General features: G+C 38.7%; 1 protein-coding gene and 1 non-coding gene across 2 annotated transcripts; both read right to left on the bottom strand.

Moving 5' to 3' along the window:
• Positions 1 to 206: 206 nt before the first annotated feature.
• On the bottom strand, positions 207 to 280 carry trnai-aau (transfer RNA isoleucine (anticodon AAU)). Its single transcript has one exon. It is a non-coding gene; the product is annotated as a tRNA-Ile (tRNA).
• A 3829-nt stretch (positions 281 to 4109) lies between these two features.
• Positions 4110 to 21396, bottom strand: LOC148416187 (HHIP-like protein 1). The gene is made up of 15 exons (XM_088428346.1): positions 20261 to 21396; positions 19473 to 20214; positions 15762 to 16026; positions 15248 to 15527; positions 13877 to 14002; positions 13473 to 13616; positions 11436 to 11548; positions 11135 to 11275; positions 9634 to 9708; positions 9217 to 9343; positions 8987 to 9132; positions 7997 to 8078; positions 7762 to 7844; positions 6904 to 7152; positions 4110 to 5715 (listed from the first exon to the last, which is right to left on the bottom strand). Exons 2-15 carry the CDS (start codon positions 19782 to 19784, stop codon positions 4979 to 4981), a joined length of 2880 nt encoding a protein of 959 aa, XP_088284472.1. The 5' UTR covers positions 19785 to 20214; positions 20261 to 21396; the 3' UTR covers positions 4110 to 4978.
• Positions 21397 to 23994: the final 2598 nt, after the last annotated feature.

The following is a 23994-nucleotide window of genomic DNA, read 5'->3' as shown; positions in this document are numbered from 1 at the left end:
TGACAGTCGCTAAAATGCCCCATCTGGTGGTCGAAAACAAAAACATTAGAGAAAAATGGGAAGGAACTAGTAACACGTATTCCTCCAACGTCATATAAGCTTGGATAATGGAATAGTTTCAAGGATTACATCAAGACTGCGAAATGCAGTTCACAAAGGATTGACTGCTTCATATGCACGAAAGCTTCAAAGTTATTGAAAGATTATGGCCCATATGGGGGTTGAACCCATGACCTTGGCGTTATTAGCACCATGCTCTGACCGACTGAGCTAACAGGCCTGCTGCAGATTTACCCCTTGCCAATTATTAGGCTAAAACTGGTTGGTCACCTTGAAGAAGGTTTCACAAGTTTTGGTAGATATTGCTGAAATTTTCCTGTATATGACAATACCAAAAGTCAATTGAGGGGTCTTCCCACATAGCAAAATTGGTCTGGCCCAGTGATGGCTCGCACTACCTACTCATAGATTGCCCACATCCCTCAAACGATTGCAGTCCATTAGCCTAATTCATTAGCGTTGAATCTACAACGTGGGCCACTTGAGGCCCATATCCCAGCCACATCGCACAACCATAGTTTGGCCCAACTTTGCCCCTATGGGCCAGGCAATTTATAGACGTCCTAATGCAACCTTAACCAAGCAACTTCATTCATTTGCCATATTTATTAAAAATGCCTCAACAACTGCAGTATTATTGAAAGAGGTGTTCATTTTTAGACCATGTGAACCTATGGAGGTAAATTTTGTGCAAAACTGACTTGTGCAGAGGTAATTTGTACTTGTTCGAGAGAAATTGTAAAGATTTGCCATTGTAAACCATGACTTACAGCTGTGGAAAATAGTTTGCATCTGTTGCCAAGAACTGTGTACTTTTATTACAAAATTATAAATCTATGTTGAATTAACTAGGATCTGCAAATGCCCGCATTGAACGCCATGCCTTAGGCATTACTGACATCTAGAGGTAAAAAAATGTGCACTGTATAAATTAAAAGTAGGAGTTCATTTAAATTCTCTTAACTCAATGCTTCTCAATTATTTATTTTGAAAAGCCCACCCCATAGGAAAGAAAAAATATTTCGCTTTCATTATCTATTTAAAAATTGTATAAGTATATCTAAAACTGTATCCTTTTTAACAGTGACAGAATAAAAAAAGCATTGTAAAAAAAAAAAAAAAAAGAACGTTTCAACAACTGTTAACTACTTAATTTTACAGCATGGCATTTATACAGGTAAAGGTTTGTCTGACTCACTCAAACATACGGACCGCGGGTCGGTTCTCGCCCGCAAATTGGTTTAATCTGGCCTGTGAGATGAATGTGTAAAGTATATAAATGAGCGGATTTTTATTAAACGAAAAACTTTAAATGTTTTATGATTATTAGTGATGTTAATGTCTGAAGATTAATAGTGATATTGTGATTTTACTCTTTTGGAAAGTAATAAAAAAAAAAAAAACGAATACATTTGAAGTTGTTGTTTTAAGGATTTAGAAATATATATCATGGTTGTATTGGTCCAGCCCACTTGGCAGTAGATTTTCTGAGTTTGACAACCCTGTATCTAAGCAAAAAGGAACTCAAGCGCATTAAAGTGCCTGGAAAAAAAGAAGCCAATCCTTATTTTATCAAAATTACACCTCACATGGCATATTTTTTTTCTCAAATTTTACAGTAATATGTGCTGTCTTTACCTCTAGATGTCAGTAATGCCAAAGGCTGGCATGTCAAAACCCGAGGATCGCCTATCATGGATATTTTTTGAGGTTTCTGTCCTCCCAAGTCCCAACAGACCTAATTCAAATGATCAGTTTATCAGCAGAATCAGCGGAAAAAAGTGAATTTTAAAGCATTTTTGCACGTTTCAGCTGCTTTGAGGCGTGACCAGGAAATTGATGCCACAATCAAAATTTGGCTACATCTGGCTTCTAGTGGGGATGGTGGCAGAAAGTAGAGAGGATATGAGAAGAAAAAAGGGCACGGAGTGCACAACAATTTGATGGACTGATAAATACTGTTCTTGGATAGTAATGCTGTTTCCCTCTTTGTACTCAGTGTACTGAAATATGGAATCTTAAAATTTTACATTATCCTGATTAAGAGACAATGTTGAAAAAATGTGCAGTTTTCCCACTTTACACACTGACACAGTTATATCGTCTGTATCCTTGTTACATATTTGAAATGTGCAGAGGATCACATGAAGGCAAATTTGGTGCAAAAATAACTTATACTTGTGCATTTTTTTCCCACTGTAATTGTACGTGAATGTAATAAGTTTGTAGATGTAAAAATGACAAAGCTATAGAAAATACTTTTGTATTTATTCCTCCCATAGTTTATACTTGTATTTAAAAATATGTATCTGTAGAAATAGTTACTTGTACCTATAAGAAGTAATTTTGTAGCTGCAGCAAAATGACTGGGGTGGGGGTGGTGGGCATGGAGTGCCACACCTACAAGCCATTTGCGCTAAAACTACAAAATGATTTTATATATACAGGTACAAGCTACTGTTTCAACATATAAATTTATATTGTGTAATAAAACTCCAAACTAAATACAAAAATATTTTCCACAGCTGTGAGTAATTTTTTACAATGGCAAATGTATTCAATTTCCTTTGAACAAGTACAGACAACCAATTTCATTCCATTTCATTAAAGTTGGGTCAAACATGGCAAATGAATGAAGTGGCTTACTGTACTTGAGGTTGAATTAAGGCTGATAAGCATGCAACCTTTGTGAGGATAAGTAGCTATAGAAAATGGATGGATCAGGAACCAGTTCTGAAAGCATCCTGGTCCAATGTGGGGCCAAAGTTTTGTTTTCCTTTTATGAAAAGACCACCTTGAAAATGAATTTCCAGTACAGTCACTTCTGGCAGTCATGTCTGTCTTTCCAATCACTGTTTCAAGCAATGAATGTCAGTAGCATCGCTCTGAACCAATTGGAGGTTGGCGACATTGGACGTGCATGGGTGCTTCTTGCGGATCTCCCCAGCTGAGCCACCCACCGAGACACCGCTGCGGCGGTGGTCACCTTTGGGGGGTCATTGATTTCTGATTTTGCTGACGACCTGTGTTAGGAATTGACCTAAAATACTGAGTCAAACACATAAACCAAGTGAATATTTACCTTATAGCATACACCACTGCAACATACATACATACATACATACATACATACATACATACATACATACATACATACATACATACATACATACATACATACATACATACATACATACATACATACATACATACATACATACGCACATGTCCTTGCTTGCACTACGAAGGCAGAAAGAAAAACAAGACTAGTTAAGCAAATCAATTATTTTTTTCATAGCATGCTTTAAGTACTGGTTGTCATATTTTTGGGGCTTTCGTATTAATAAAGCTCTCATGATCAAATCAATTTAGCCACTGGTTACAAATATCCATTTGAGTAACTCTTAGTTAAGTTCACAAACAGTCAAAAGTTCAATAAAATGGAATTGTTCACATCATGATTTGTGTAAAAATAATTCTCACTTCTTTCCTTTTCTTTTTGTTGTTGTTGGGGAGTAGAATCACAGAATCGTTAGAAATCGGTACCGAATTGAAGAAATGGAATCTGTGTCGCAATCCTTGAACTTTAAATAATGCCCTACCCTAAATGTGAGCCTGTATTCTTTTCATTGCAGGTCTACATACAGTTGAAATCGTGCATGAAACACATCACCCATCTTCTTCTTCTTCCTTGCTGTTTTTTTTTTTTTTTTTTTTTTATGTGTGTCTCCTGGTGCATTAAATGTGCTTTCAGTCGGATGACACCAGAGCAGCTCCCTCCGACAACTGAGGCAATAGTGGAAAGTGTAGTGGGAAATGACCCACCACCAAAGCAAACAGACTTATTACGGGGTGAAAGGAGCTTTAGCATCTGCCTTTTTCATTGGAAAAGAACAATCACCAACTATCAATATCATGAGCCATTGTTTTCCAAAAAATACGGTATGGTGATCCTTTAAGTGATGGGCACCATTCTGCTTCCAAATAGCAAATTTCAATATCATATTTTACACCATTTCAAAGCATTTTAGAATAAACATACAAGAGAATAAAATCTTGCTGTCATTTTATTAACATCACAAACACTCTTTTTACAAAGTGGAAATTACATTCAAAATAGGGAATGTCCAGCATTTTTCCTTTACTTAAATTTTGTGTAGTACATTCAATACAGTATAACATTGAAAATGTTGGCAAAGGATAGACCTGCTGAAACCATACATTTAAAAATACAGATATCTTCCTGGAAAACATTTGACAATGAACCAATAGTGGCGCTTCCTATGAGTGAAGAGATCTAACAGATAAACTAGTAGAAATTGTATATAACTGGTAAATTACATGAATGCATTCCATGTTATTCTTTAGAAAATTATTAGTAACCTATTTGTTATCAGTATGGTATGAAGATGCCTTTGGAGCCCGTGTCAGCCAGCTGTGAGAATTCAAGTCAATTTGTTTTAGCATCAACATTACGTACAAGAAGTACTGGCCAACGTTGACAATGTTCATTCTCATATTTGTTCCACTACATCAATTTATATATTTGTAAAAGTTTATTCTCTTTATGACTTTTTTTTGTTACTGTGCAACTTTGAACACATGTAGGTCGATGTTTATTTTATTTTTTTCCATATCAGATTTCAGCTTTTATGCAGTCCAATGTCAATCTGAAAGTCCGGGGCCTTCAGAAATTGTAGCAGAGGCTAATGTAACTTAATATTAGCGAATGAGATTGTTTCTTGAACCAATCAGATTCAACTTGTTACATCCAACTAAGTCGGCATGGAATTACTTCTAAAAAATGTTTCAAGGAAGCGGAGTCATCGTGACAACTTACTGTATGTATTGTAATATTTCTCTGGTAGCTATGAAATCTTAAAGCAGTTAGGAGTTAGCACTTTTCTCCAATCCCGAGCTAACCACAGATCACCCCCACATCCTCTGCATGCGAACAGTTGTGCTTCCCAACTCTGGATCGCTTACACTCAAGTAGTGACCTCTCTTCACCTTCACACTCCACATCATCCAAATAGATCCTGACGCTGCGATCCGCCTGGCCCAGCGCAGCCCTCTTCATGATAGCGAGTGCCGTTCTGAAGCCCAGCTGCCGACACACTACTGTACCCGCCTTCATGGTGAAAAGGTCATCGCACACCGTCCCCCACTCCCCACGTATAAAGATTTCTACCCGGCCTCGGTCCGGAAGGCCATCTGCACTCACCAGACGAACCGAGCCGACGCGCATCCTTCCGTCGCCTCTTACTCTTTTGTACCCATAACCTCTGCCTCTGGGACTTTTATTAACTTGGTTACCTTCATGCCCCTCTGTGTTGTCTGTCCTCTCTCCTAACCCGAGCTTCTCCTCCTGTGTTTTTGTCTGAGTGGTATCTATCAAGGAACTCTGGGGCTTATAGGAAGTGGGCTTCGGGGTCCAATACGGGGTCGTCCACCTCCTCGCGTGCACAGGATAACGCGGAGTGGTCAAAGCCTTGTAGGTTTGCTTTGTGGAAAGAGGAGGGGGCTGCGGGAAAGTTCGAGGTCGTGAAGCGGTAGTAGGGCGGGGTTGTGGGGGTCTCATGTGTCTCCTTGTCCAAGTGGCGGTTGGGTTTTGAGTCCGAGAGGGGGCTGCGGTGTAGACAGCCGAGCGATAACCTGAGGGAGAGACAGAATCACCCTCTTTACTTGATCATTTCTATCGCACCTCAGTGAAGAAACACCAGTAGCATAGCTGGAAACATGCAAACACAGACACACAAGGATCATTGTCCAAACTGAGGCAGATGCAGAATCATTTATTCCAAATAAATAATGAACCGATTTAAATTAGTGCAAATCTCAACATAAAAAAGGCACAATGTATACAACATGCTTAAACTATTGAACCAGCCAAAGATTAGCACACAGTTTAGTGGAATTTACACTGCAATTGAATGACAGCAAACCTACATCCACTACAACATCTGGATTCGCGATAGAGGACATACAGTAATTAGGAAAAAAAAAATCAGCTAAAAATCGCGTAAACCAAATTATCTGACAACTTAATGCTAAAACTAATAAATAATGAAAGTCTAATCACCATTAAAATCAATATCTGCTGTTCAGCAGAATTGCACGTCTGTGATTGTCTTCAGTTTTGTGCAAAAAAAAAGAAGTGACAAATACATTTTAAAGACACTGCAAAGTGGATTCAAGATTTGCTGGGATAACAATGGAATTTGAGTGATATTTGACAGTTAAGTAAGGTCCTATTGTGAACACATGCTTTAGTGTGTCAAATTTGGGAAACTGATTTACACTTTACTGGAGTCATACACTGGATAGGTTTAACCGAGAGAAATTTAAATCATTCCATTATATGTAAAACATGTAAAACATCAAGTTTGTCTATTTCAGAACAAATATTCAACAGTCTGTGCACTATGATAAAAGCATCTGATATACGTAATCAGATTGTTGTCATGATCATTTCATATCTACTCTGAAACACATTAAATCACAAAAAGTGGACATTGAAAGTAAAATGGGGGGGGGGTCTAATAAACATAAATTGAAAGAAAATCAAATTAAAAAAATCAAAAGTCCAATCGATTTGCCTTTCAATGATTTGTTAGCAACAACAGATAGCAGCAAGGCTGCAATCAATCATCGTTAAAAAAAAAAAAAAATTGTCGTAGCCCATGTTAAATGGCTAGTAGAGTCTTAAAACATAAATTAAAGTTAGAGCGGTGCCGACAAAACCCCCCGTTGTGACACTAATATGCACGGCTCGACTGGTGGATTGAATGCTAGTCCTGACAACGGACTTGTTTTGGTAGATGGGTGTACCAGTAAGCCTACCGGTGGGTGTAGCTTTGACCACAGTGGCTGCCAAGGTGGTGCGAGCCATTGTTGTCGGTCTTATTCTTATTGTCGGTGCCGGCGTTCTTTGTTGTTTTCTGGTAGGAGCGGGCGTTGGCTGGGGCAAAGGTTTGCTTGTCCTTGGTGACAGTATTGTATTTTTCCTTGTTGTTTTTCTGGTTGGTGGTATTTTCCTTGTGGTTGTCGTGGGCACAGGTGTGGTCGTCGGTTTTTTATCGATTACAAATTCTGGCAAAAATATAAGCAAAAAAATAAAAGGTTGCAGTTATAATATACTTTCATATTTGGCTCGGCTGATTAGTACACAACTTGGCTTGACTTTGGCACGTCTGGCACACTTATTGCATTTGTTAATTGCATGACGATTTGATGTTATATAGTATGAGTTGTGTCAGGTTCTGGAGTAGTGACATCACACCGTATCAGCAAGAAACCATGTAATATATATATATATCACCAGATATGACAGTGTAGTGAAAGTGCAGTACCTGCAGCGTAAAACCAGCAATGGTTCTACCCGGTAAATTAATTACATTTGTAACACGGAAGAAGGCAGAAAGTTAGAGTATCGGTCGACTAATCAATGGACAGCAGTGTACCTAGCTTTGCCTTCCACTGCAACCGACACCAAACTGAAGAGCTACTAAAAAGTGGGATGGTTCTGATTCAACCTGAAAGAAGAGAAATACTGTGACCCTTTTGGAGCGGAACTCAAGATAATTAAAATTACTGCTCGATGAGAACTGGGTTTTTTTTTCTTCTGATAAATGAGTTCCATTAAAAAAAGAAGCAAGGAAGGAGTTGGTTGAAAAAGCGTATTTGCAGGTTTAGTTTTACCTTCTTTGGGATAAAAGTGGAAAAGTTTCCCCTTTATCTTCACTGGAGAGGGCTTGATGGCACATCTACCTGGTGCTGCTCGCCTATGAGATACATCAAAGACAATCATCATTTTATAGACTAGATGTGGTCTCACACGCACACACGAGACACATAACATCAACAAATACACTCCACGTGCCTGAAAGTGCAATTGAATGTGTGTGACAGGTGGACGGTGCGTGGCAGTGCTCACCTGGAGGGATCCACTATTTTATAGATGATTCCTGCTCTGGCTGTAGCACTTGGGGCACCGGTGGCAAGAAAGTACAATTCACCTTAGATAGAGACAGCATTAGACAAAAGTGAGATTGAGTGAGACCATTCAAAAACAAAAATAGCTTTCACTCTAAAATGTATTTTCTGCTTATGTTAATGGAGATGTTGTTTTATAAAGGATTAATTAATGCACTTTTAATTCAAACATTTAATTCATGTATTCATTTCAAATATTTACTGAAATACAATATTGATGATTGGGCCAAATGTCATCAGTTTATAGTATTGCAGAATACTGTATACCAGTGGTCCCCAACCACCGGTCCGTGGGCCGGTACCGGTCCGTGGATCACCTGGTACCGGGCTGCGTGGGCCGCACCCGAAATAATGTTTTGGAACTGATTTATTTAGTTTAACAGTTCATTCATTTGTGCTTTGCTTGGCTTGTTTTTTGGTGCCGCCTCTGGCCGCTGTTGATATTACATTTTGTAGTGAGAAGGATGGTGTGGTTTGGAGAGAAATCAGTTGGTGACGCACACGTTGTGCTTTCTTTGTAAGAATGTTGATGTAGGATAATATGCCCAAAATTAGTTTGTTTGTTTATCCAACAACTTGTGACTGTGGATAACATTCTAGCTAATACTAGTTCTTATCGTCATCATGTTATATAGTTCTGCCTTGCATGCGTTAAACTCGTTCGCATTTTCGTTTGTGCCAGGTATTTGCGTTGAAATTAATAGCTTTTGTAATTCAGTTTTATGATTGACTTCATATAATTTGCGTACATTTTTCTGCCTTTTGACAGAAAATGTCAAAGTCCGCAGTAAAAATCTGAAGCGTGGACCGGTCCGTGTTGATGAAAAGGTTGAAGACCACTGCTATATACAGTTCTACTTTAGTTTATATTCTTCAATACACCAGCACTACTTTCACACTGTCTTCTACTAACCGGAAATGAAATCCTTACCCGCTTCATCCTCTGCAAAAGAAATGATGTATTTATAGTAGCTGTTGATAAGTTTGGGGAACCTGCAGGTCTGATCTCTTCCCATACAGATCTCGTTGTACTGCCATTCACCTGTTGCCACATTCTCCTTTAAGGACATCAGACGCCTGGGGAAGCAGTATACATCATTTCTGTATTACATGTGCATTCAAGTGCCTGTAATTTATATACTGCAGAGACGAAGTGCGCACCCACTCATGAAGTCGCCAAAGATGTAAAGTCCATTCAGGTTAGGCATTTGGCAACCTCTGTAGATGTATCCCCCTGTCACTGATTTGCCCATCTTATGGGGGTACGCATAGATAGGCAAGATGTCATCTATGTAACATAGAGCATATCTGTCATTAGGGAACATTCTAACTACGAAATGTATTAATTGAAACAAAAACATTTGTAAAATAATGTCCTGTTAACTGTAAGCATTAAGCCTGTTGTTGTCGATACCTTGTTCATTATATACAGTATATTATCCATGCATCCATTTTATACACGCCACTTGCCTAGAGTGCCCTTTACTTGGTGCCAAAAAAAAAAAACGTTTCAAAAGTTTCCAGCATTGTTCTGCGTAGCATTGTTCAAAGAAACAGTGCAATAAGTGAAATCCTCACCCAGCGATGAGTTACGGCAGAGCTTGCGATCGTAGCAGCTGAAGCCTTCTTTTGCCCTCCATCCATAATTGCCTCCTTAAAACACATGTCAATAGTAATGGTTCATTATTGATCAAATTCAATGCTTCACAATGAAATAATTATCAACGTTGAGTAGTATACAAAAAATAAACATCAAACAAGAAACTCAATATTGTGTTTGAAAGACATCCAGTTTTTCCAACAACGCTTCTTGACAGTTTGGGTTCTAACTTTGGAAAGCCTGTTTATCTTCCATTTGAGGAGAACATTCATTTATAGGATACGGAGCACACATAACAAGGTGCACTAAGTCCATGTAAAATATGCAAACTTTTCAGTGACAGTTACTAATTATCAGGTGCCTGTAAATATTGTGATATGGCCATCCAGCATTTTCATCATTAGAATGATGAAAAATTTTCAGTCCAGCTTTAGAAAACAATAAAGATGTCATTGTGCATTAAATGGCAATGCCATACCTCCACTGTCTGTGATCAAACTCCATCAACAAAGTTCAATGATCATCGTGTTCAACACAGAGCAATGTTTATAAGGAGTTAGTACACCTAGCTGAAGGCTGTCTTGGTAGATCACGTGAAATGCAAAAACAAATAATAATAACAGGTGCAAACAACTGGGCTAAAAGATAACTTCAGATGCACATACAGTAGCCTATGTAATGGGTTATATATAGTATACTATTAAATTTACCAAAAGCACTTTTGTTTTTATTAGAACCGAGAATACATCTTTTCTATACATGAAAATGCATGGATTTTATATTTGTGCATTTAGAATGTGAAAACTGATTTGCAAGATGCAGTGAACGATTGCGAAGTAGATGTTGGGGCAAAAATGTCTAGGCACCCCTGCGCTAAACACTCATTTGGAGGATTGTGCATTTTATGCTTGAGTGACAAATGCCACCCCAATACCTCCAAACAGGAGTGTGTCACCAGGAAGAAAACTGGCTTTCCATAATTCTAAAAGCAAGAAACATTGTTACGAGGGAGACATAATCTACTGAAAACACATTTATTACAACTATATGAGCACTTTCATACACAGCAAAGCAAAACAACAAGGCAAATCCATCCCAACACCATAAACTATTTGTTTCAGAAGATCCATCCAGTATTATAAAGTGCTTTTAAGGCTGATTAATTTTTAGAGAGAATTTTTAGAATTTTTAAACATTTTGAAAAACAGAAATGAGCAATTTCAAATTGAATAAATATTTTTTTTACACCCAAATTGGTCTCCGCTCGCTTGGCTTGCTTAGGAGTCAGAAAGAGCATAACATTCAATCACTAAACACATTTTTTGCGTTCAGCAAATAATTATTATTATGTATGACTAACAGAAATTTAGGGTAGCTGCACAGTAAGCCAATAAATGGGTGCGGTGGTCTGAAAAAAGACAGTACACAGTACATTTTTAAAGAGCTATTTTTTTGGATAACAAAAAACTGTAAATGTACCTTTAAGAATGACGTCTATTTCCTCATATTTGTTCTGCCCCACATCACCACAAAACATCCGGCTTCGACCAAAGCCTGTCTTTGGGTCTCCACGGTCAATAGAGCAACGCCACATGTTGCGCACACCATAGGCATAAATCTCTGAAAGATGACATTTTACACTCTCAAAACAAACAGGGACCCAAATGAACGCACATTGACTAAAATATTGTTATCATTTCAGGAGTAAATACAAAACCCCAAAATGGTGAATTTATCAAAATGTTTATAAAATGATGACTAATAAGATTGTGAAATGTACCTGGGAGGCTCCCCTTCTCGCCTACAAATGGATTGTCTGGAGGGATTCTGTATGGCGCACCATTACCATTGTTGTTAATATCAATACGCAGCACCTTGCCAAGGAGGGTTGACCTAGAGAAGTAGAATTTTTTTTCTTTAAGAGTGAGAAAATAGCATGTGTCTTCATAACATCCCCCCCATCCACACTCACCCAAACACTTTAACAAAGAGTTGACTATGCCCCGCATTGAACCACCGGGCAATCAATTCAATAGACGGCAGCTACCACTTCTAACCTTTTCTCTCTCCTCGCTACCTTCCAAATACCAAATAGTGGCAGTCCGCAATGTGTCGTGTCAATATTAGACTTGGCCAAGTGTATCCTCTTTCATTCCCAACAGAGTTAAAGTGCGTGTCAACACAACCACTCAGAGACAGCTAAACTGAAGCTGTCTAGAGAGGTGGTTTCAGGTTGCCATCACCGAACCACTAAAAAGATGAAAAAAAATAAATTAAAAAAAAATATTTTTATATATATATATATATATATATATATATATATATATATATATATATATATATATATATATATATATATATATATATATATATATATATATATATATATATATATAATTTTTTTTTTTTTTTTTTTCCCTAGGGTCTCACCAGACAGATTTTAATTGAAAAAAAGGGAGATTATAGTGCATGAAACTCATCTGTTTATTTCAAACAAGTATAATTTAAAGGGTGAGCCTGTGGGCTTGTTTTGGTTGCTATTTACAATAAAATTGTTACGTGACATTATTCTTTAAATACAAGCAGCTGAGTCACAGACACATTTCCTGTTTTTGCCTGGAGACAAAGTGGATTAATTGGAGAGAATGAAGACATCTAATAGTGTTCATTGGTTTTTAAATTACATACTGCAACATATGGAAATTAAAACAGCCAAAGGAAACATAGTCATGCTGGGTTATGCTTTTGTGTGATTTCAGAGGTGAGTAACAACTTTGACTAAACAGTCGAGGTAATTATGTCTGAAGTCATTTTAATTCATCCTTATGAGGTCTTTGTCTCCTGAAATCTGTAATATCATGTGACATAGCACTTTGTTTGTTTGCTTGTTTTTCCCTCCGTGCCTTCCTGATGGAATTTCATATTTTCTAGCAATGGTGGCAAAAACCTTGATAAATGTTACTGTGCCGAGTGGCATTTCACTGCTAGCGTAGTGGTACATGTTGCTCCTTTTCATGCAGATTTAGCAGGCCACCTGTGATGTCCTGTTCTCTCTTTAGCACATTGTTTTATAGAATGAAAAGGTAGGGGCTTGTCAGTCATGCTGCATGGCTGGTAAGAGAGGATAAAAGGATCATTTGTTCAATCCCCTGACCTTGGCACATGTCAGTCATGTTAGACTTGGAATAAAAAAGGTAGTGCACAAAAAAGAAACAGGGTGAAGCTAAAAAATGTTTTTGACAAAGCTAAGGCTAAAATAGATGTTTTATTTAGCCCAGGCAAAGCAAAATGGAGTGTCCCGCCACTGCGGCTTCCACTGGAGTCATGCTAGCTTTCCAGCACCGGGTGGACACAAGGCGTCATAGCCGCCACCAGCGCAGCCTCATGAATCGGCTGTACCCGCAAATGGACTTTTTCCAGACTCGTAAATGACTTTTCTGAGAGCAAGCCCCACAAGATGAGTTTCTAATGAGTGAGTACTGCTTCTTTGTGTTTGTTAGTAGAATCAGTGAGATTGACAGCTATATGGAAAAGCACTTTACTGTTTTTTTGGACACAACACTTGTGATTAGGGCAGGGGCTTGGGAGCACCAAAAAAAAAAAAAAAAAAGCCTTTGTCCTGGGCCTATCACCATGATGTTACACCACTTCCATAAGCATATTCAAATTCATCATTACAGTATGAAAGCAGGTGTGATACGTGTTCCCATCAAGTCAAATGAACTTTAAGCATTTACCTTCTAACAATAAACATTTTACTATCACAAACCAAGACAGGTATACCACTCACAAGGATTGTACATTGTACATTACTCACTTGTTCTGCGAGTTGCCAAATTTTCCAAAGGGGTCCCCTGCTCGACCACCATCTCCAATGAAGATGTACAAATATCCGTCATGGCCAAACAAAAGTTGCCCTCCATTATGATTGGATGCTGGTTCTATCACCTCTAGGATGGTTCTACAGTAAGGTGCAAAAAGAAGACAATGACCTGGGCTCAGAATTGTATTTGTTTCATTGGATAAAACAACGTAAGGATGCTTTACTTATACGTATAATCAATTTCATACACCAGGCAACTCAATGTGCTTCCCACAAGCAAAGACACACGGTATTTACAAATACAACAGTTAGTGACATTCAGAAGCAGAGACAGAAAACAAAATAAGAGCACAATGTACAACTATTGCCCAAAATAATATGGAATCCTCCCACCTCACCTCTCTGAGTTGTGATCAAGCTGGTTGTCATCATGTGCCGACAGCGTGAACTCGCTGATGCGTATCCTCTCTTCCTTCTTGACGGACACCGAGTAGTAAACATAAGCTTTTCTCACAGCTTTGAACCTACAGGTAAGTGAGATATTCAATCAAACATATACTGTATACTGGAGGATTTCCCCTGGAAATTTTGTAAGTGAGCACATATTGAGGCTACAATTTTGCTGAAAATTAAATATGCAATAACAAAAGTGGGCAGTTTGGTACTGACGGGCTGTCACAGATGGACCACCAAATGACGAAAATCTTTTAACAACAGACAAAGACCAACAGAACAGTAGAACTCTTCTGCCATTTTAATCTGTCATTGTAATCACCACACCCCAAGTAAAAAGCAATGCGGTATTAGGTATTAAGAGATTTTTGTGTTATTTTGCTTTTTAAATATGATTTGAACGAATAAATCGCTTGCGCATGTTTGAGTAAAGAATTTTGGCATTTTAGGATGCCTTTTCGTTCATCATTCAAGTAACCAATGGACATATTGCAAAGTCAAAACCTCACTCTGATTGACTCTTAGAAAGCAAATGCAAGTTAGAAGTCATTAAATCCCCCCCCCCGCATTTAGTATATTAAACTCAGCAAAACCATTTGGTTTTTTTTAACCTGTATTTTATGTGACAGATGACATGAGGTCAAATGTGCATTTCGTTTTATGTAACCGTCACTTATTCAAGTAGTTAAAATGGTGGCTGAATGGATAACAGAAGCTGAAAAAAGTTGAAGAACAATAATGCTTCCAAGTGGACACATTTGCTTCTTGCAGTCTAAGCAAACATTAATCATACATACTGTTTGACATATATGCTCCACAGTGGACATGATTGCTTAGTGCAGTCAAGTGCTGCGGCAACACATTGTGGTGAGTGATTACGAGTAGTTTCATTTTTGTTAAGCACATCTACTTCATTTGGATGATCAAAAGTGAATTTTGTAAAGTTTAGTGTTTGCATTTTGATCAAGACCAAGATGTAGAGATTACTTTGTTATAAGGTGTTTTCAGATGTTTAATCAGTTTTATTTTTTAGTAGGATGGCAGAGATGAATTATTTGGGGGGTTGAGGCATTGATGAGGAGAGTGAGCAATGGACTGATGATTATGATTTCTGTCCTGAAAAAATGGCGAAGCAACGAAAGAGGGGCGGGGCATCATTGAATGACAAAACAAAACAAAACAAAACAAAAATGTACGTAAAATACCCAACTCTGTGCAATATATTCCAACAGGTACTATACTATTTGATTGCTAGCCAGTCTGGTAATCAGCGCTTGTGCTATTTTTTTTTTTATATAGTATAAAAGCATGCCAACCTTGGATGCAGGGCTATACAAAGGAATCCTCTCTCATCCCCAGCCCAAGGTGATGTCAAGACAGCCCGAGTGAGGTTGAGGAACGGACGATCAATTCTGGAGCCGTTGGGCAGATACACCCACACGAAGCCCAGCTGCTCAGCCACGAAGAAACGATGTGTTCCATCATTTGCGTGGATCATGGCCACCGGGTTCCGGAGCCCGTTTGCAACTTCCTGCAAGCAGATCTCTAAACACCCCTCGGCGTCCTCTCGAACCGACCCCAGGTTAGCATTTAGTTCTGCGGATGGACAAGAGGAGCATCAAGCTATGCTCCCAAATGCCTCCCAAACACAATATGCCTTTTTTTGTTACCGTCTTGAAACACAAACTTTCATTTCGACAGACTTAGCCGTTTTAATTTGACGCTTTGCTTGTGATTAAACGACAGGAATTTGACAAGGTATGGGTTCTGGCATATCTTAATCGTTTCCGCATTTGATGCGTGTTTGTGCTTGCGTGTATGTTGACATACCTGCATTTGACAAGACATTAGGGTAGCAGTACTGTTTGTCCTTGAGCTCCAGAAATTCGCAGAACAGTCTGTGATTCTCCTCGAGTGCGGAGGTCAGATTTGCATACCTCCCTGGGTTCCACCGGTCCTCCAGCAGGAGACTCAGGGTGTATCTACACTGGTTCCAGTAGTCATTGCAATAGTAACCACACAGCCCAGGTAAAATGCGCATGGGTGTGTTTGCATCCTCTGCGTCATACAGGTGGGCAGCATACGGAGAACACTCCTGCACAGAAGAGAAATGTTTGATTGATTCCTTGCCTATTCGAAAGCATCTTTATCCCTGAAATACTATTGAATTCTTTTACAATGAGCTAGAGACAAAATAACCTTGGAATCCTTGAATTTGCATATGCTATATGCCATATAGCATAAAAGGATGGATGGATGGAAAACAATCAATTGTTTTTATTAGTATTTCAATAGTATTTGTCCACACTTTCAATTCAACTCTACAAATCAACTGTGTACAAAAACTAATAATTCCATGGGAAATTCAATGTTGTGGTATATTTACAGTACTGTAACTCACTTTTAACTGTTTTTACACTTACGCAATGATGTCATCAGTTTGCATCAGAAAACCTGGCTTCATTTTATAAAAACAATGACTCAATGAATGACCTTATTATGCTATTTATATTAAATTATGCAAACAGAACACTGCAAACAGCTGTGGCTGAGAAATACCTAAATGTTGATTTTGTATGTTTTCTTTCCACTAGACTGAACGAGGACCAAAAAAATAGCACCAACTCTCAAATGTGAACATGGTATTAACAACATTTTGGAGATCATGTGATCAAATATGATTTCTTCAGGAGCCTGTGCGCCTTTGTAGAAACTAAATATATGAGCCCTGCAATCATTTTTACAATATGGTTCATCTCAGGAGTGAAATTTAGTAATGTACATAAATAGAGGATGTGTGTGTTTATTCCCCCACAGCTGCCTCACCAAAGTCCAGTTAGGCCTTTGGTTATACAGTTCGTGTTTGTGCCTGCGAATTTGCGCTTGTGTAAGTGTAGCATGGTATAAATGGATCCGAGACAAGGTTCAGCCGGTTATTAAGTCAAAACCACTCTCCGACCACGCCCTGAAGGGTGAACGAAAGGCACATGAAGACGCAGAATCCGAGCCATGTTGCGGTTAAGGCTGTGAATTGGACTTGCCTTTTCTGACAGTAAAAAGCCATATTTTAGGGTTGCTAATCTTACTTGATGATACTTGGTTTAGTGCATTCTCATATTTATTAGCCTATGGAAAACCCAAATTGTATCATCGTTTTGAAATATTTACCTCCCCATTTTAATCCTTCATCCTGGGATGACATCATTGCATTTATGGAATAGGTTTGTGTTTCAGAGATTTTGTTTTGTTTTGTTTTGTTTTGTTTTGTTTTGTTTTGTTTTGTTTTGTTTTGTTTTTGTAGCACATGACACCAGGGATAATAGTTATACACACAAATAATCCTCCATGTTTTTGATATTTATCTCATCTTGAAGCTACGTTGATAACAACTCTCGCGTGATGAGGGGAGAAAGGGCCTTGGATGACTGCAGTTTCACACCTGTGCATGTGGATGAATGAAGATGTTTAATGCAACTCAACTGGATGCAATTCTGGTACAATATATAAAGACTTTGCTGAGGAATCAAATTTCACAGCAGTGCAGTGATCTACAGTTATTATATTACCATGTGGTGAATCCTACATACCCTAACTGAACAAATAACTACTATCCTCCATTTTCACAAACAAGGGAATAAAGCGTTTACAAGAAATGGTCTTTAGTCAAACAGTATTAATGTTAGTGCTTTAATGACTATAAACAAATGCAATAACTCTTGTATAACAGAATGCAAAAATCTGTTTAATTTCAGAAGTGTTTCAAACACAAAAATATGCAAAAATAAATCCAACCATAATAGAAAGTTTCTATTTCAGTTGTATCAACAACTATCTCCCGCACAATGTATTTGTTATCTAATTCAAAATCTTTCCTTTGATTTTTTTTTTTTTTTTTTTTTTTTTTTGTAATCCCTCATGGCGGAAATTAAAATATCCTGTCCCTGGCCAGAAGAGGATGTGGATGTTTGTCTGGTCCGTCGAGTTTGAGAGGAGGGGGTCTCTCATTGATATCAGTGCCAGGAGTGTTCCGCTGTGTTGCTTGGAAGAGCAACTCACAGTGTAGTGCCTTCATCAAAAGTAAAGTATCCAGGAAGTTGTTAAACCTGACCTCAGTGGGCCTTTTTTTAAGTTTCCATCAGTAACTGACAAAAAGTGGGGGTGGGGAAATCAGGATCCAATTTTGTCAAATATATAACTATCAGTTGGCCGTTGATTTGAGCTGCTTCTGTTCAAGCTCTCCTAACCTAACTAGCAATTCACACCAGAAGCACTATGCTGCTTTACGAGCACCACTGCAAACTGTAATTACTGGAGTGTAAGAAACCTATACTTTAGGAGTCGGAAGATATGTCATTGTCTTAACATCGTGCACTTTTTATTTTGTGAATTAAGTTTGATCTGAAGTTTCTGGGCCAATCTTTCATTGCTCTGGGCACATTTTAATTCACACTTATATGTAGCTACAGGTCTGAGTTGCACAACCAAGACTCAATTATGCAATCGGTAGGCGGGACTAGCGCCATGGCTCCCTGTGCCAGGAAGCAAGTCGTGGGAGTATGAGCGCAAGCAAAACCTTTGTAGGACCACTAAGCCCAGAAAAGAGACCTAAATGTAGCGAGACGGAAATGGACAGCTGTTTATTAGGGTTGCAAGTCTTTTGCGAGGAAATTTCTGCAGACTGGTGCAGTATGAGTCATTGTTTTCAAAATAACTTTAAGTGCTACTCATTCAGACCACGTCTGCTGCCTCTGAAGTTGAAGTCGCATGCAAGTTAATGTGGTCATTCAATCCTCTAATGTGAAAGAACACACTTGAAAAGTGCACAACAAAATATTTCCGGGGAAAAAAAAAAGATCCTAACACTGAAAGTGTGTATTGTGGTTTCTTTCACATGACAATAAAAGGTTGCACTGATGTTTATTTTATTCATTTAAAAGAATATGACACATTGTTATTTCTGCTCATAGATATGGCAATTTAAACAATAAGTTGTAATTAAATGACCTAAATTATGACCTTAAATTATTATAATTTGGCAAAGGAGCATAGTGTTATATAGAAAATAAAAGTTGGTTCTACAAATTTTGGAGGTTGGAGCTTGATGTAAACATGCAGGTGAGCACACTGATTTGCTTGGGACAGTAAATCTGTTTGGGCTTCAATTCTGGACTACGCCTCTTTGGTCGGACTCATTCTCGACGATTATGTGTTTTCAGCGTGTTTCCAAAAAACAGTTACATGGTAGGGTCATCAAAGACACTAAATTGTCCATAGGTCTGAATGTGCCTGTTAATTGTTATCTATATGTGCCCAGTGATTGCTTGGCAACCAGTTCAGAATGCCAACTCTGGTCCAAAGACAAGACACTGACACCAGCTCATTTTCAACCCTAATGAGAAGAAATTAGAAAAGAGATGGATGAATAAATGTATTTTATTCTGTGTAAATCACAACTGCATGCCTATTACATGCTTATTAAAACCAATAAAATACTTTCTCTTCCTTTCAGTAGTCGGCAATTATAATATATCAAAAGCTTACCTGGCAGAGAATGCTGCGTATGTACCTTCCACAGGTAACGTAACCAGAATGGTCAAAGTGCTCCATGATGGAATAAAACTTGACTGACAATTGATGATCCTTTTCCTCATCACAGCATCCGAATTTGGCATATTCCTTGCAGAAGAGCAGTGGCTGCTGGGGCTCGAATGGTGGCTTGTAATCCAAACACTGAGGATGAGAGCCCGCCCAGCCCACCTGGGTGAGCAGCAGCAGCATGGGTAGAAGGAGATGAGGCCGGAATTCCCATCCTGGGATCTGATGTTGTTTTGCTGTGCATTTTGTGAACGTCATTTTCTAAAGATACAGTTCAGCAGGGTTTGACTTAACTTGCTAGTAATGTAATGAGTCAGTAAGTGAGCAGTGGGAAGTTAAACGTAAATAATGACAAATGTGACGTGATCAGGTTTCATGGGAGAATATGCACACTTCAACACTGACAAGAACTTTAGATAAATTGATTTGCAAACGTTTATGTTTTTTGTGTATATTTGACTGTGGATCAAACACACTGGCCGCTCATCACACCTGTTTGCTAATTGTTCGACCGCTCGCTTGGGATAAGGCCGAACAATCCACCCACATATCACACTTGAATGACAAGCTACAAGTAAACAATATAAAGTTTACAGTGATCCAGGTCCAGTGCTTCAAAAAATGTGCTGTGCATCTGTCCAGTTGATGTTGCCCTCAAAGTCTTCAGTGTTCCCAGAATGTGTCCATCCTTGATTTTCAATCTTCTAAAAACATCGCTATGTCCTTGATTTTACCTTGATTTTCAATCTTCTAAAAACATCGCTATGTCCATCACGTGGAATATTCGTAAACAAAACAATTGCTGGATGCTGAGAAGTCCTTACGAATGCAGCCACGTTGTAGAGATGCAACCCGGCCTTTTCGCGGAGGTGCAGAGAAGGAAATGAAAGCTGCTGCTGACCTTCTGTCTTAAAAGCGGCGGGTCCTGTTTTGTTTTCTCAGCACATGTGCACGCTAGCTTCGGCGAACAGACAGCACACATCGAGAAAGCAGGGGGAGAGAGAGGTCCTTTCATTCAGACCCTGCAGCGAGCCACGCTGGAGCACACTCAAGATCCCTCCCTCTTTGCGTCTTTCCTCCACCTCCTGTCTCCGTCTCGCTTGTATTCCTTTGCTCGCCTACAAAGACGCACGCATTCCTTCTCATAGCATGTGGTCTACGTTGCCCTGAAGTTGCAACTTTCCAACTCCCCCTTCCCATTTTTGCTCTCCTTGGCGTTCCCAGACCTCCTGTCTTGGCGCTGTCATTTCCAGGCAGGCGCGTTTGTATGCGCGCGTGTAAGTGTGAGTGCGTGAGAGCGTGTGCATAAACGTTGCACAGATGAATCAAGACGCGGAGTCTCACTCGCTATGCATTAGCCCTGTGGTTTTATTGGGAAAGTGAGCGCCACACATTTTGCTTTTGAGTGTCTGTTCTTTTATAAATCTTGCAGGGGACGTGACTAAGCGATTTCCCGGTGGGCCAGGCTGCAATTTGCACTGCTTGGTTCCGCTACTCCAGCGTGCAGATTAATTTTTTATACCTAATTTTCAATCCACAACTGCCAAAAACAATCTGTAACTTCATTACACAGCGTAAAAAAAAAAAAAAACTTTAAATAAATAGGCATAACAAAATTACAAGTGTTACTTGTCAGAGCAACAAAGCATTCAGGGAAATCATGAGTGTTTCGTTTGGAGCTCTGTCCACTAATTGGTGCACCGGAAGTGGACCAGTGGGCGACAAATGGGAGCGTTAACGGGAAGTGTCGTGTGATCTTAAATGTTGCTGATTCACTAGCATTTAAAAAATCATCTTGATAAGGGGAACGCCATGTTCGGCCACTGTAATTCTCAAAGAGACATTTTGACTGTCTCCCACAGGGAAAAAAAAAAAACACCGAGAGCTACAAACCCTTTTTGTCAAAAGCGATTACACTGCATATAAAAACAAGATACAATATATATTTAAACAATTCTCTTCACAACGATAAAACTAAATTCATATGGTATACCTTGTTGCCATCCAAAAAAATGCAAAACAAAATGCCATTTCTTTTGTCATCACCACAGTGCATGTCCATTCATCCATTCATTTTCTAGAGCCACATTATCACATGGGTCGTAGGCTTGCTGGTGCCTATCCCAGCTGTCTATGGGCAGTAGGCAGGGGACACCTTGAACTGGTTGCCAGCCATTTGCAAGGCACAAAGACATGAACAACCATGTGCGCAATCAATCTCACCTAGGGACAATTTAGTGTGTGCAATACACCTGACATACATGTTTTGAACGAAAAAATCGCTAACACATGGAACGTGGGAGGAAGCCGGAAAGAACCCACACAGGCTTGGGATAGCATGCAAACTCCACACAGGAATGCCAGAGCCAGCTAGAATTGAACTTTATTTTAATTATATATGAGCACTATAATCTATGATCAATTAGTACACAATGTACACTTGCCTATTGGTCCCTTACTCTAGATTTTTACTATATAACTTGTCATAGTTGTAGGTCTGAAAAGGTCTGAGTCCCACACTGGCACTGGATGTAACATTTAATAATATTGAAAATATAGTAGTCGTCATGCAACATGTTTTTTATCTCAGTGATCTCCTAAGCATCCTAAATAACGTTTACACATTAGGATTTGTGGTTAATATGAGTCCTGATCATTGTGTTTCAATATGAAAGATTGTGTTGCTTTTTCTTCAACAGATCAAAGAGTATGTATGTATGTATGAGTGGGTATGCCGTGACCATCTGGGTCTCATTAAGTCACCCTTGTGACAGGATGCCTGCCAGACACCTTATCAGTTTTCACTCCAAGAGATGCTTAATCTACGGCCTAGTGCTCGCTGCGTTCACTGGAAAGAGGGACACTATTCTTCCATGATGTAAAACCACATAGACAAACACTTATGTGCTCATCCTCAGTCTGACAGAGCCACTGAGTGACTGTTGCGGAAAAAACGCAAAAGGCTGCTTAAAAGCAACTCTCATTGATTTACTACAGTGATAAATACACATTCAGTTCTGGGAACAAGTATATGCCCCCTTGCTTCCCTTTTTCTGTTTTTTTGTATGTTTATCCCTTGCAAAGGTTTCATTTAATCTAATCGAAATTAACGTCACAGTATTGCACTGGATTTAAATCTAGACTTTGTGTTTGCTGCTCCAAAACGTTAATTTTGTTCGTTTTGAGCCATTCGGAGGTGGACGTTCTATTCAGACGATTTCTTGATTCAACAAAGGTGATGGTGATCAGGTTTGGGTCTGGCCTGTGAAATTGATCTCAGCTTTACTCAAATCGTATAGTAAGTCAGAGTTACTTTGTGATTTAACAAAGTGGGCAATTACTTTTTCAGATATAGTCAGAGAGGTTCTTATCTTTCTTGTTAAAAAAAATAATCATCATCATCATATTAAAAATGCATCTCGTACATCCTGGGGATATATCAATGTAATGTTTAAATTGGTTTGAAGTAATACAATCTTTGTGAATTGTAAAGGTGCAAAAACACATATATGAGGAAGGGGGCGAATACTTTTTCACAGTACTGTACATGTTGCATACTCATTACCACAATTACCACATTACTACAACATTACCAAACAAGATCCAAAGATTTTGCAATAAACACACTTGCCATTTTGAACAGCTACAAAATGGCACATTAGCATCAAACAGAGAGGGTTTATTCACATCAGTTAGAAGTCTTTTTGTTTTTAAATATAAAGTGGATTGCTATATAAATGTGTGTTTAGGTTAATCAGCCAATGGCGGTATTGTGACTGACTGAATTTGATTTCACTATGAGCATATTCACAAAGGTTCTGTAATACCAGACAGCTGGCCAAGGAAATTGTCAGAAGTGCCCAGTCAGGCAAAAATATCTTTATGGTCCTAATACCTGGATTGGGTACTATACCTTTAGATTGAGCACTATTGTCTGGTCAGTGCCACAAATCAATCCATGGTCATCCCAAGTGAAAAAAAAGATTGCAAAACTGTCCCCACAAATAATTAGAGTGACTCTGCCATGATATCTGATCGGACAAGCCAAAAGTCACATCAAAAATAAGATTGCACATTCATGTCAATGTCAAGGCTAAAAATTCATCCTTCACTGCACTTTGTGTTTCATTTTTGTTCTTTGTTCTTTGTTCTTTGTTCTTTTTAACTGCACCAGCTTGGCAGTCAAACCTTGAATGCAGGACATTGCGTCTCTAAAATATGGTCGATAGTTTGTAATGCTGAGTCTGTGCTGAGGGTCACCATCTGTTGTTTGTAATACATTTCAGTGTTGATTTCCACGGAAGTCATGCTGACCTCCAAACCATATTTTACCTTGATAATTAAGTGAATACATGAGCAAAGAAACAACAACAATCTAAACTACTTTTTTTTCATGTTGAAGTACATTGCCCAATAAATAATCTGCCCAAGATGTGTATGAAAGTTCATGTGATATTGGATATGAGTT

This window comes from Hippichthys cyanospilos, chromosome 11 (genome assembly GCF_059441005.1).
Source record: "Hippichthys cyanospilos isolate Australia breed blue-spotted pipefish chromosome 11, RoL_Hcya_1.0, whole genome shotgun sequence".
In the NCBI taxonomy this organism is placed as follows: Eukaryota; Metazoa; Chordata; class Actinopteri; order Syngnathiformes; family Syngnathidae; genus Hippichthys; species Hippichthys cyanospilos.
Note: the sequence above shows the minus strand (reverse complement) of the source record. Positions and strands in the feature narration are given on the sequence as shown.